This window comes from Eretmochelys imbricata, chromosome 1 (genome assembly GCF_965152235.1).
Source record: "Eretmochelys imbricata isolate rEreImb1 chromosome 1, rEreImb1.hap1, whole genome shotgun sequence".
In the NCBI taxonomy this organism is placed as follows: domain Eukaryota; kingdom Metazoa; phylum Chordata; order Testudines; family Cheloniidae; genus Eretmochelys; species Eretmochelys imbricata.
The window spans coordinates 267,751,876-267,766,436 of NC_135572.1; the positions used below are offsets into that span (position 1 = coordinate 267,751,876).

General features: G+C 48.3%; 1 protein-coding gene across 2 annotated transcripts in view; it reads right to left on the reverse strand.

Annotated features, from left to right (window-relative positions):
* Nucleotides 1-14,561, reverse strand: part of MRTFA (myocardin related transcription factor A) — a 180,842-nt gene that overhangs the window by 5,636 nt on the left and 160,645 nt on the right. For both annotated transcript variants that reach the window (XM_077830397.1, XM_077830390.1), the window contains exons 6-14: nucleotides 9,772-9,827; nucleotides 6,835-6,910; nucleotides 5,956-6,117; nucleotides 4,373-4,548; nucleotides 3,548-3,703; nucleotides 2,469-2,722; nucleotides 1,768-1,939; nucleotides 378-1,472; nucleotides 36-161 (exon numbers count right to left, since the gene is read on the reverse strand). In XM_077830397.1, the coding sequence (XP_077686523.1) occupies nucleotides 36-161; nucleotides 378-1,472; nucleotides 1,768-1,939; nucleotides 2,469-2,722; nucleotides 3,548-3,703; nucleotides 4,373-4,548; nucleotides 5,956-6,117; nucleotides 6,835-6,910; nucleotides 9,772-9,827 (2,273 nt within the window). The remainder of the gene's footprint in view (nucleotides 1-35; nucleotides 162-377; nucleotides 1,473-1,767; nucleotides 1,940-2,468; nucleotides 2,723-3,547; nucleotides 3,704-4,372; nucleotides 4,549-5,955; nucleotides 6,118-6,834; nucleotides 6,911-9,771; nucleotides 9,828-14,561) is intronic.

Genomic DNA, 14,561 nt, shown 5'->3' on the forward strand with positions numbered 1-14,561 from the left:
AAACCAGGAAGGGACGCAAGCATGTGATCAGCTACCTTCCTGACGGGCTGGTTCGGTAGCCTGGGGGGAGACTGCTGCTGCTGCTGCTGCTGCTGCGAGTTGCTTGCAGGTAGCGGACACTGTGGTTGGCTGGATATTTTAGTGGGTGACGACTGTACTCTCTGAGAAGAAAAAGATGAATGAAAACAAAGCTATTCGCTGTCCTATTTGAGGGTGTTGAAGAGGCTGGAAGGAGAGACCAGGTTTAGTTTTGCTGAAGCTACTGATGAAGTTAAAGTTAAGTCACTCTGTGATAAAATGAGCCCCCCATAATAACGATCAGGGACTTGTAGAGCAGGACTAGATTGACTAGCATGGGAGGGACAGTGCAAGCCTACCTGCAATGTTGTGCAGCTATTCCCCTGTGGTGAGAGGCCCCGCCTCTCAGCATTCTGATTGGTCACTGTAAGGACAATGTGGGTCCCCGTGGAATCTGTGATGAGGGTAGGGGGAGGGGCCCCCTTGATGAGGTCACTCAGGGCACCCCCTTGCTGACCAAGGAAGAGCTGCGGGGTGTGGGACTGGCATGGTGGCTCTGTTTCTGCTGTCAGAACCTCCTGCTTCACCATCACCACTTTCTTTGGCACTGAGCTTGGATCCGAAGTGTCCATTTGGCTAGCGGTGGACACAGGGTTGAATTGATCCGTTTGGCCATCAGGCAGCCCTGCAGACTGGCAACTCGGGAAGCCATTTTCACTCTTAATCTGGGTGCCAAAAGCCACTGGACTGGAGGCAGGGACCACCCCTCCCACTCCGGTTTCCATGGCTAGTAGTGGCTGCTGAGACCGTTTCTCCTGCTCTAGCTGCAGCCTCAGCATCTCCACCAGCTGCTGCTTCTGTTTCAGCATTCGGGTGAGTTCCTCAATCTGCTTGTCCTTCTCCTGCAACATCTGGTCTTTATCCTGGACCTCCATATCCTTGCTGCTGCTAACGCTGCACCGCTCCAACCTGGGTGCTGGATTTAGGCTGCAGGAGGTAGCCTTAGAACTCTCTTCCTTCATCAGGAACTGCACTGGAGATGCCTGCAGGGTGAGCTGGGTCAGAGGCGAAGTCACCGTCTCTCCAAAGGCATCTCCAGTGGCAGAGTTCTCATCCCCAGTGCTCATCTGTGAACGCTCTGAAGGGGTGGGCGAAACAGGTGGTGTTGAGCCTGCGCTCCCGAACTTCATCACGCCATTGCTGGTGACGGTGGCCACAACTACCTCTGTTGATGCAATGCCAGCAGTGACCAGTGCCGGCCCAGTGCTCAGCCTAGCAGCTGGGAAGGCTACCACCACCTCAGCAGCTTTTGGGAGGATGGCTGTTGCATTGGGCTTGGGAGTGCTGGCTGTGCCATTCTGCTCCTGGTAAGCTCTGAGCCGCTCAATCAGGTCCGTCTTGGTGCCCGAGACAGGCAGCGCCCTCATCTTCAATTCTTGCTTCAGCTCTGCCACCTAAGAAGGGAAAAACTGTGTTACAACTAAAAGAAAACCCACCCCAACCGGACCAGCCTTTAACACATATGTGAGTCATGAGGCAAGGGACTGAACTGACAGTCCGGCAGGCTGAGGTGTCCCTTTATTCCCACACCCCAGGTGCAGCAGCAATGCAAGCTGCCACTACATACTGCCCTGTCAGTGTGCCTCAGCCCTGCTCCGGAGCCCACCTCATTCAGTCCTTGCCTTCTCTGCTGACAATGCCAATAAGGGGCCAATTAGTTTTAGCGCTGATGGCGGCATGGACTTTTACCTTCATGTCATCTAGGTTGGTAGGGAGAGGGCCTGGTTTACCCACTGTGGCATTACTGTTTTGTCGCATCAGCCCACTAGAACTGGAGGATACAGAAGATGCGCTGCTGACGGTAGCAGAGAGATTACGCATGGCAGGGGCACTAGTGCCACTCTGCTGCTCTCCTGGAGGCCTGCAGGAAGAAAAAGTGTAGATATCAGAATCAAGGTGGAAGGGATCCTCATAGCCCACCACCTGTGCTGAGAAGCCAAACAAGGACATTTGCAGCAATGTGTGCCTGTGGAAGCATCTAGGGCACCAGCAGCCCCAGTGTTAAAGCATGCCAGTAAATACCTTCTCACTGTACCGAGATACTCCACTCTGGCCACTGAAAAACCAACTAACTTCAGCTGCTCTTGCCTGACAGATTCACCCAACACAGACCACTTCTTGAGAGCGACAGTGACTTTACAGGATTTACAACTCCTATGCCTCACTTCAGAGCTCAGCGTGCCTGGGACCTGATGAACTTACTAAGGGAGTGAGACCCTCAGGAGGGGTGGGGAGAGACAGGAGAGGATTGTGGGCAGCGTGCAGTAAGTCCCGCCCTTTGGCAGGGCCGATAGGATGGTCTGGTAGCTATTGTGCCGCTCCCAGAGACCATGCGCAGGGGTGGGAGGGCAGGGGGTCCCTAAGGAGGGGTAGTGCTGGGGGGCCCGTACTTTGGTGGGGCTGGCAGGATGGTCTGATAGTTGTAGTGCTGCTGATGTTGCTGGTTGAGGATCTGGAGCTGCAAGAAGAGCTGTTGCTGCTGCAATATTTTGGCATAGGAGGAGTCCATGGGGGGAGCCCCTTTGTCCTGCTTTTGGTCTGGGGGGATGTACTGGTGATATTTAAGCTTCTTGACTTTCGGCTTCAGTTCCTTGGCTTTTTTACTGCGCTGAGACTTCTCGCTGGCAGACTTGGGCTGACTTTGCTATTCAGAGAAGCAGGGAAGGAAGAAAATAAAAATAGATGTAGGAGATGCACTGGAACAGCATTAACATCTAACCAAAACCTACAAGCAAACCAGGCTTTTTACTTCAAAACTCTCTCCAGATTTGACTCTGGGGCATTTCCACATTCTTAAAGCAGGGATAATCGTACACACTCAGCAGCTCGGCTACCTCCAGGACCTTACACAGCACCGGAACAAGGGTAGAGAGACAAGAAGGATTCCCACAGCGCAACAGACCATTGAACAATTAGCTCAGACTCCCTCTCCCTGACCATGGTCAATGCTAGATGTTTCGGAGGAAACTTTTATATCTAGGACCCTTGGCAACTGCACTATAATATGTTTGGAAGGGGGGAGACACCTTCCTGACCTAATCCCTGTCTCAATGAGCTCCTCTCTAACTGAAGGTTTTAGAGTAGCAGCCGTGTTAGTCTGTATCCGCAAAAAGAAAAGGAGGACTTGTGGCACCTTCGAGACTAACCAATTTAGTTGAGCATAAGCTTTCGTGAGCTACAGCATCCAATGAAGTGAGCTGTAGCTCACGAAAGCTTATGCTCAAATAAATGGGTTAGTCTCTAATGTGCCACAAGTCCTCTCTAACTGAAGAAGATCTAGACATTGATTCAGCTCAAGCTCAGGGAAGGTCCTCTAAGTAGAGACCAGGGGAAGACAGTGAATGATACAAGATGTTCTTCCAGCGCCTCAGCATCTTAGTCTAACACTCCCACTCTCTATCATCCCCAGAACAGCCACATTAACTTCTATCAGTTTATAAAAATGGAGTGACATCCCCCATCCCCATACCTTAATGAGCGTTGGTGGGGGCTTGGCAGCAGGAATAGTGGCTCTGTTGGTGAAGCCTGGAGGCAGCAGAGGTGGTGGTGGAAGAGGAGGGAGTGGCTGTTCAGGTAGGAAAGGTGTTTCATTGGCATCTGCATTGATCTGTAACTGGGACACAACCTGCAAGGGGAAGAAAGAGCATCACTCAAGAAACAGACACACAGCTAAAAGTTTCCTCTCCACTGTTACAATCTTGCCCTCCTTTCAGAAAGCAGAGGGCTGTAGGAGCATTCCACTCAAGTTGCTATGCACAGGTTACCAGCCATTAAATGGCCACCTGGCTTCTTAATCCACTCCCTGAGATCCCCTTATCCAGCTTGGGGAGAAGCATGCTTCAGTGGGATCAAAGCATCCTAGAAGAAGGAAGGAATCAAAGCCCACTTCTAACTTTATGCCTCTCCTCCCTTTGCCTCCCAGGAACAGTCACATACTCTTAACATACATGGCATTGCCGAAACCATTCCCACTACCAATCCCCAACAGGGCACAACTAGGTGCCCTCTCCTATTACTTCTAGGGAATCACTGGAAGCTTCCCACTGCATCTACCTACAGGGGCACCAGACACATGGTTTTGCTGGTACCATTTAGAACCTAGACATCTCATGTGACTTCAGTGATATCTCATTAATGAATTACTGAGGAACAAATCAGTCTCTTGGCAATGACACCTTGTAGATGTCTCTATGCCTCATCCCTCATTCAGGGATCCAGGCATTTGCACTGCCCCAATCTAATAAGGGTTCTGAGGTCCCAGAGAGCAGCAAAAGTCAACACTCAGCATTCTTACCTGAGCTGGTGATGACACAGTGGTGCTGGGAAGCGGCTCACCAATCCGAGCGTCCATTGGTGATGGTACAGATCCCTGGGACTCATGGCTGGCTGGCTGCTCTGGGGACAAGGCATCACTGCTGTCCTCATCAAAAGAGGAATTATCTGCAACCTTTGGGTAGTTCACCTGCCCAACTGAAAACAAAAGATAATTTCAAACATTGAATGGGATTACAGTCACCACTGGCCAGTGGGAGGTGGGGGAGGGCGCTGGGCTGTCGGCTTATACCATACCCTGAGGCCTAAAGGCTGACTGAGAGGAATCCAGGGCAATGGCACATGACAAGGGGCACTGGGGACTTGGTTTGGTGGCTTCTCAATTAGGAAGGTTGTGTGTTAGTTTGCATTGTCTAGTCTCAAGTAATGATTTCTTTAGTGTTGGCCAGCTGCATGATATAGGATAGGAGGAAGGATCTTCCTCCTCAAAGGAGGTTTTGAGGGTCTCTTTTAGTTGGGATCCCAGATGTTCTCTACTCTCTTTTTCCAGACACAAAGCACAAGGGTCAATCACAAGAGGTGGCCCTAACTGTTCCTCAGACTTATATCTGTACATATATGGCGCCCTCCAACCATAGTATCTGTCTGTCCCACAAACATTAATTTATCCCCAAGACACCCCTGTGAAGTAGGGAAGTATGATCATCCCCATTTTACAGATGACCATCTGAGGCACAGAGAAATTAAGTGATGTGCCCAAAGAGCCAGCAATTGACCCCAAATCTCTCAAGCCCAAGATGGAGGGATTTGTGGGGATAGACAGATGGATGGACGGACGGGGCTCCATTTCTTAACCACAAGATAATTCTTCCTCTCTTCCTTGACCAATTCTTGTGTGAGGATGAAGCCAGGCTCGCTCCTACCACAGCCTGGCACCTCTCACTAAAATGTATGCACCCTTGCTCATGAGCATGCCTCCATTAGTCTCTGAAGGAGGTGGCAATTCCTTCAGTGACTGCCCATGCTTCAGCAGGGTGCGGCTATGCTTCATACAGCCTGCCTAATTAGGAGTGGGGTAATACACTCAGGCTGTGGGAGGGCTATTCCTCAGCATTCCTTTTCACCCCTGCAATGGCACTGGAATGATTTACATCCATTCCTATTTATTTTCAAAGGAGTTGAATCCTCTGAAGATTTTAAACCAACAGAAAGCTTTTGTTTCCACACATCTGCTCACCCATGTGCTGTCTTCCCTCCCTGATCTGACTTAGTCAGTGGGTTCTCTCTCACAAAGGGTTAAAGATAGAGGGATTTTCAGGAAGAGAGGGCATGCACAAACTAGGAAACACAATCCCACAATGGTTCATCAGTCCTGGTGATTGGGGATCAATTTCATTTTATTCTGTGAGCCCAGCATTCCTTATAATCTAATCTCTCTCCATCGCTATCCAGGCTGGGAAGGGAGCTTTGCATTCCAGAATCCTGGGACTGGAGAGGCTGAAGTTTTGGCATGGGAATGAAATCTCATGGTATTTTTTCCCACAGGGCAAAAGGACGTGTTACCTGAGAACCTCCCCAGAAATACACATCCCTTACCACACTTACCAATGATGGCTTCTTTCAGGCTGGACTCCACAGGAAGGATGTTCTTCTCCACCAGCTCCATGGGACCTGGCCTCTGGGCTATCTTCTCATTGAGGTCGTCTGCCAGTCTTGCTCTCTTCAGCTTCAGCTGCTTGGCCTGCAGGGAGGGTTCAGCTGAGGTCTCTGGACAGGAAAGAAGTAAATAAGATGGGATCAATCCTGGGGTGCCTAATGTGAGCATGCTGGCATTACTATGCTTCCATTCAGGAAGGAAAGAGCCTTGCTCTCTGACGCTGGATGGGAGATGCTCCCTCCACTCAAACTGGTGTCATTCAATTCATGTTCATCTTTTCCTCCTTGCTTTGTATCCTTATATATGGAGTATGCCATTCCCTCCCTGACCCTGAAATTGGCCACACACTCGCCAGCTGAACCTTCCATTGCCCCATATCTTTGGGCATTTTAAACAAATTCTTCTCTGGTCAGCAGAACAGTCAGCACACACACCCCATTGCTCCATCCTTCAGCCCGAACTAATGGTTCTGCACAGTTGGGATTCACATGGCAGATCTCTCTGTAGACCAAATAAGCCATGTGAGAAGCAGATGAGTCCTTCCTAAACAGCCATAGAACTAAGGCAGCCTTAAACATAGCAGACCTGATTAGATGATTTCTGGACTCATTACTGGGGAGATCCCTGATCTCATACACCCCCCTCCACAATGCATTCACCCACTCCGGTATTATGCAACTGGCATGATCGTCTGCCCACTCCCAGCTGAATAAGGGTTTGGGCGAGGGTGGACAGTAACTGTCTCAAGCTAGTAACTGTATGGAGAGAGTCAGTGCTTGTTGTAGATCACACCACATTTGGAGTTTTTCTCTTCAAAGTGTGCCTACCTTCCAGAATGTGCATTCTGACCAGCTCCGATCTCTCTGGCCGGGACCGGATCTTCCGTTTCAGATAGTCCTCTGTCTGCAGCAAAGACAGACAAGAATGCAATGAAATCCAGTGAACAGACATAGCCTAGGATAGGCCTGGGAAGCACTGGGTATTTGGCTTTTTTAAATCCCTCTTTTGTTGTTACTGAGACGGAAATGAACTGCACATAGAAGGGGATATATTCCCTTCAAGATCTTATAGTATTTAGAGCCTCAAACACAGGACCAGTTTATCCAAGGGACTGCCTGCTGTTCTTCATCCCATCCCTGAAAGAAAGAAGAGTAAGGATACAGCTGCTGCCAGTCCTCAGCAGAATGGCAGGAAGCAGGAACTTCAAAGACCCAAACCCCTTTCTTTCCATACACAATACTGCCAGACCAAGTCAGTGTCAGCCTTCAAGGTGAGGGACTCAAGACAATAGGTTTCTGTTTATGATGCTGAGCACTGGGTCAACTGTTTGCAGAGTAATGCACACAAAAGCAATGTTGGGATTTGGAAGCTGGGTCATGATTTGGGCACACAGTGGAACTTACAACAAATGGAGCAGTTAAACTGAAGACGCTGTCTACTTCTCTGACCAGCTGGACCTGGGCAAACCCCACTACAAGCTCTGCATGCTTCCTACTCTGCACTCCCAGAAAGCCCAGGGAAAGGGAGACTAGGGTCAATGGGTAGCAGAACTATAAGTGCAGACCACAGGAATGGACCCGTTGGAGGCTTTATAACAATTTTTTTTCAAACATAAAAATGCACTCACCCACTGCCAAACCCAAAAAGTAATTTAACAATTAATTTTTAGAAGAAACAGGAGGAGGAATCTACAGCCAAGGGGATGCTGCTCTCCAAGCAAACCAAATCTAAGATAGTGGTACTTGTTTCAGTCTTTTCAGAAAGCTTGTAGTGGTGGTGTTGTCTGGGATGTTCCATCAGAGGTGTCATTTCTCTAATTTTGCATTGCTTTCACTTTTGAAATAAAACTCAGCCCAAGTGTCTAAGTAGGCGCCATTCCCCTGTGGGCTGTTCTGAAGAACATTCCCCAGAGGCCTTTTGGGGAACTGAAATCACCAAGAAACTCCACTGTACAAGCAGCTACAACATGAAGTATGGTGCCTCTGTCTCACTCTTGGCTTCCTCTTTCTCAAGAGCCACAGGTTTGTGATATTTAGTCTCTACCCAAGACTATTTGGGATCTCCTCCATCAAGCTGTTGGTTTTAAAGGGAAGATACGCCCAGGGTCTGGGAGCACTACAGACTAACAAAAGTGTGCACACTGCACAGAAGTAACATCCTTTGGTTCAAAAGAAGCAACACATACTTAGGCTATTGCCATCCAAGGGTGGAAAATATGTCACAAAAATAGCTGCATCAGGTGTGCGTGGGGTTATGAATACTGGTGATCTCCAGAAAGAAGAGTGTGGGGAAACTTGAACCATTGTCCTAAACTGGCATTTACTCCTGGGGGAATTCTGTGTCACTGCGCATGTGCACAATTCATGTCCCCCACAGATTTCTTTGCTTCCCTTTCAGAAAGTCATTTTTCTGTGGGGAAGCAAAGGGAAGCCGCAAAAGTGGTCATGCATCCCTGTCCAGCAGCACGAGCATGTCATTTTGGGCGCCTGGAGCAGCTGGTGGAGAGGTAAATCACAGCAGAGGGGATGGGGGAGAGGGCACAGTTGGGACAGCCCAGCTGGTGGCTCCTACCCTGCACCGCGCTCAGCTACTAGTTCCAGCTGGACTGGGGAAAATGGGACTTGCTCTTCCCCTGCAAGATGGGGCTGGGGCAGACCCACACCCAGAAACCTCCCCAGGCTGCAGGAAGCTCCATGCCTCCCATCCCTGTTTCCTGCCTCCACTGCTCCTCAGCTGCAGGGAGAGGGGTCATTGTGCGGGCAGCTGCTCCCCCATCTGCCCAACCCCTGCACATCTGGACGCCCCTCCACCAAGCCTCACCACCCCGCATCCAGAACCCCCCTATTGAGCCCCCCACACCCAAAAACCCCCTCCCCCGCACCTCACCCCTTGCAGCTAGAGCACCCTGCCCCCAGACCCCCTGCAAACCCCATCCCCTAGCATCTGGATCCCCACCCCTGCATCCAGACCACCCCTTGCTGAGTCCTTTGCACTTGAACCCTCACCCCAATGAGCCCCACCCTGCTGCACCTGGACAACCCTGCTGAGCCCCTCACACCTGGACCTCCACCCCACTGAGCCCCAACCAACTGCACCCAGACCCCCCTGCTGAGCCCCAAGGACCTTCACCTGGACCCCTCTGCAGAATTCCATTATCACTGCACCCGGAACCCCGCAATGAACCCCTGTGCATCCAGATTCCCCTGCACCCGACCCCCCAGTGAACTGCCTGCTGCTAGATTACCCCACACAGAATCCTCTCACCTCACACCTGAATCCACCCACACTAAGCCCCTCCACACTTAGATCCTGCAAGGCAGAGCTACGGGAGGCCCGGTTCTTGAGCTGTGTCAGGGTTCGGTGAAGCCTCATTGTCGAGTCTGTGTTCCAGAGTGGCGGGAGCACCTGCAGAGTGATCTCCCACCTCCATGCAGCCTGTGCTCCCCACTGCCGTGCCGGAGCCTCCACATTTATTTATTGAAAAATAAGATTTGCGGAATTTTAAAATATTGTGCGCAGAATTTTTAATTTTTGGGCGCAGAATTCCCTCAGGAGTAACCTAGTCAGGACCAGACAGAGTGGGGGAGAAGTCATCACCGCAAACAAAAATGCATAAGTGCAGGTGCATGTGTGACATAGTGCTTCCAGAATTTGGACGTATCCTTTGCTGTCTCATTTAGAGACATGGGATTTCCAGGGTAATAAACAGAAAATACCCTCCCAAGCCCAATTTCCCTTAAACTTGAAAGAGCAAACTCTCTTACCCTGGCGCGCTCCAAGCTCCTTCTCTGTTCATGAAATGCAGCTGGACTTTTCAGAGCTGTTGGGAGGACAACATTTATAGAATGAATTAGAATGGTGGAGTCCCTATCCTCTCCACCCCCACTTCACTTAGGGCTAGCAAACTAAAGTTGCAAGAAATGCTCACAGCAACTGCCTTATGCATATATTCAACACACTGGATAAAATCCTCAGCAGGTGTAAATCAACGTAGCTCTACTGACCTCAAAGAGCGTTATGTCAGTTTATACCAGCTGAAGATTTGACCCTTATTGATTTTGCTAAAATCCATAGTGTGAGCTAGATGTTCACTTGGATTTGCCACTGAACTACCACATGTAAACTTCATCTGTTCATCTGCTGGGGCATGAATGAGGGTCAAAAATTAGATATGGGGTTACAAAATACCCTCAGCAAGCTTTCCTATGGTGGTAAAATACTCTGGACCCTGACTCCAGCGGTAGGCACCAGCATACCTGAAGAGGCATGTGAGAATGGAATGATGGGGAGAAGCCTCATGAATTGTAAAACCTCTCCACTGCCATTCAACATCATAGAAAGTCAGTTTCACCATCTGTGAAATGGGGATGACCACTGACCTCCTTTGTAAAGCGTTCTGGGATCAAGAGGAAAAGCAATATATATGAGCTAGGTACTGCTATTAGAGGTTCAAAGTTCAAAGATGAATAACTCCAAAATGTTGTATCCAGGCCTTATAAAATAGTCCCAGGCACTAGATTTCATCCAAGAATAACAAATAAGACTAATTTTATTGTTTCTAGGTTAAGCTGTTTGGGAGATATGGTTTAATAATGGAACATTAGAAAATTGTTCAAAATGTGAAAATCTTTGCTTAAATTTAATGTACAGAGGAGTTACTCAATGTGTGTGGTGCACTCAGGTTTCACCCAGGGGGAAGGATGAGTGGATGAGGTCTGGTGGGTAAGGATCAGAAGCTGATGCAGCCATGTCTATTGTGGAATGTGATGGAGTTACTTCAGATTTAGTCCATATACTGGGAATTTGAGGGGCAGTAGCCAATAACAGAAGAGATTTATACTGCAGTAGCCAGGGTAGAACAATTTGTACAGTAACTGCAGTTATTGAGAAATAACCACAGTGAGTATAAAAATACCTGCACTCTGATGGGCTAATAATGGCTCTGAGCCAGGCAAATGGGATTTTCAAGCTATCTGGTTATTGAGAAATAACCAAAAGGTATTGTGCAAGCTGGCCATGGGGAGTGCAGGGAATAAGTCTAGAATTGTGGCCCAATAACTACAAAATCTCTACATTCTGATTGGCTGAGACAATTACACTTCTGGGTAATTTATGACAGTCATTGATGAACAGCAAGAGACAAAGGTTGTTGGGAAAAGTTATTTTCAAGCCACAGAAAGGTGTTTGAGAACCCACACCCATCCCCCTTAACAAACACTAACCTTAACTTCTATTTTGTGCATGGCACATATGAATAATTAAGATGTTAACATAGGTTTGTGTTTCTTCCCCCAACACATAATGATACTGTGCATCAGGGAACCAACTGAAGAGCCATTTGGGAGAGGATGCCAAAGCAGGACATACCCTGAGTTTTCAATAGCACTCCATGACTAATACTTATGTTCTGTAGTAGCTCTGCCAACTTTCCTTTCTGCATAGTTCTGCCATCATACTGGAAGCAGCATGTCTGTGTGTATGTTGTGGGAGTTAAATGAAATTTTCCTGACATATTTCAGAGTAGCAGCCATGTTAGTCTGTATTCGCAAAAAGAAAAGGAGGACTTGTGGCACCTTAGAGACTAACCAATTTATTTGAGCATAAGCTTTCGTGAGCTATAGCTATATGCACGAAAGCTTATGCTCAAATAAATTGGTTAGTCTCTAAGGTGCCACAAGTACTCCTTTTCTTTTTCCTGACATAGTTACAACCATCTTTATGATGCAACCTATCTCAGTTTGGTTAGCTTCATGTGTAGTTCAGGGAGCATTCTGAATATAGACAAACCAAACAAGAGGGAGGAGACTTTCCTGATAAAACAAAACAAAACAAAAAAAAGTATGGCAGGATGGCTAAACAGTTACCCTAAAGGGCAATTTTAATCTCTCATGGGTATTCCTTTGGTTCGTAGTTTGCTCTATCCTGGCAGCAAGACAGACAACTTCATATCTGACCTCTGAAAACGTCCAGGGGGCACACATCCTTCCCTGCTTTCCCTAGTGCTCTATCAGGGGGCTCACATATCAGAAAAGGGTGGCTGTTGTATTATCTTACTCCATCCAAAGTTAACCAAACCCTGTACATTGGCCTTAAAACAACTGCATAACAAACAGCCTGGATCTGTGTAACAATTCTGCTAACTAGCCACTGAGATGGCAAATGACCAAAGAGGAAGACTTTTTCCAGGTTAGAGCCATGAGATGCAGGCTGGCTGTTGAGAGATCTGGTTTATGGACATCAGTAAAACACTGTTACTTACTGGAACTGTTGATATTCTTTGAGATGTGAGGAAGAGGTGTATTCCAGGTAGGTGCATGCACGCCCAACACACTCTGAGCCAGAGAACTTTGCCGAGCAGTACACATAGAGGCAATCCTTGCATCTCATGGCCTTAGCCCCTCCCCTGGCTATATAAGGGGAGGCATTGCCCTGACCCCCCGTCAGTTCCTTCACACCGAATGTCAGAGGCAAAGACTGATGCAGAGGCGATGGAGGGTGGGTTGTAAAATACACATCTGTATCACATCTCAAAGAACAACAGTTACAGTAAGTAACTGTTTTCTTCTTCTCACAGATGCAGCCATGTATTCCATGCAGGTGGACTCACAAGCACTAACCACTGGAGGTAGGGCTCGAAGTCTATTTAAAGAAGAACTGCAGGATTGCCTTCCCAAAGTCTGCATCTGAGCAGGATGCAGTTGTAATGGTATAGTGGTTCATAAATGCATGTACAGAGGACCAAGTGGCAGCCCTGCAAATGTCCAAAATGGGAACGTCACTCAGAAGTGCAATCAGTGTTGCCTGGGCTCTTCTAGAATGAGTTCACACCCTGGGGAGGTCGGGGGGAGGAGGCGTAGTCTAAGCTACTTCGTATGCAGGAAGTTATCCAGCTGGAGATCATCTGGAAAGACTGCTCAACCCTTCATTCAGTCTGCAAATGACACAAACAGATGATGTGAGGATTGAAAGGGCTTAGTCCTGTGTGGGTAGAAAGCTAGATGTCGCCTGACATCCAACATGTGGAAATTCTGCTTCTCGGGGGTTAAATGCAGCATAGGGGAAAACACTGGTAGATATAGGATTTGGTTCAAGTGAAATGTAGGCAAAAACGTAGGGTGCTGCCGCAGGGTCACTTTGCCTTTGGAAAACTTTGTGTAAGGAAGTTCTGCCATCAAGGCCTGCAATTGACATACTTCCCTTGCAGATGATACTGCTAGCAGGAATGCAATCGTCTGACACAGACAGGAAAGAGAGGCTCAGACAGAGGCTCAAGACAGACCTAAGTGAAGCACAGTGTACTCACAGCGCTGGTCTGCCACAACAAACTGGAGAGAAACCTCCTGTGACTCAGAAGAATTGCTATCTGAAAATAAGCGTCCTGAAGAGCCAGGGTAGCAAACCAGTCATTGGGCTATAAGGCAGGGAGGATAGTTGCTAGAGTGACCATCTGGAATCTCACATATCTGATTGTTGAGGTCACAGAGGTCAAGAATAGGTCTCACCCTCCCTTGGGTTTGGAAACAGGAAATACCGGGAGTAGAATCCATGACCCCGACAAAGTAGGAGAACCTTCTCTACAGCTTCCAAAACTAGTAGGGACTGAACCTGCTTGAGAATCAGTATCTCATAAGACTGGTCCCTGAAGAGGAATGGGGCAGAGGGTTGGAAAGGAACTGTATAGCATAACCCAATCTGACGGTGCGTAGGACCCAGTTGTCCATGGTAGTTGAGTCCCAAACACTGCAAAAACAAGCCAGCCTGTCCCCAAACAGGGTGGATGGGGATGGAAAGGTCACCACTGATCACTACTCTGGACACAGAAGTCAAAATGGGTGCTTGCCTGATGCGGGGATGGGTAAAAGGGGATTATGTTGGCTGGGTGAACCCTGAATCAGAAGATCTCCTCTTCTGGTATCTAAAACCCTTCCTTGGGTAATCCCACTGCGTCACAATTATCTGCTGCACACTGGACGCAATGCTCGATTTCTGCAGCCATGAGGCACTCCTCATAGTTTCAACACAAGCCATAATTCTGGCCAAGGCATCCAGCACGTCCAGAGATGACTGCAGTGAAGTCTTGGCTATCAACCAGTCTTCTGTAACAAATGCCCTGAACTCCTCTCTGGAGGCTGCTGGTAACTTGTCCATAAATTTAGAAAATCATGGCTCAATTTACAAAATCATTCTTAGAGAACAGCACCTGTTGGTTTGCAATGGACATCCAGCTATGGGAGATGAGAAGGAACTAACAGGGGTTGGGCTGGTGCTACTCTTATATGGCCAGGGAGAGGCTAAGGCCACAAGACGCAAATGCTGCCCCTCTAGGTACTGGTAGGCAAAGTCTTCTGGCTCTGGTGCACTGGGTGCGCACACACCTGTGTGGAATACCCAGATGCATCTACTCAAAGAAGAACCTATGCTCCACTTTAATGGGAGAATCTCATCCACCTAAAGTTGCACTATATCTCCAGACCACACGCGTACAGTTTATGTGAATATCTCCTTCCTTAAAAGGGAGGGAAACACCCAAACTCCTAACATTAATAAAAGAACA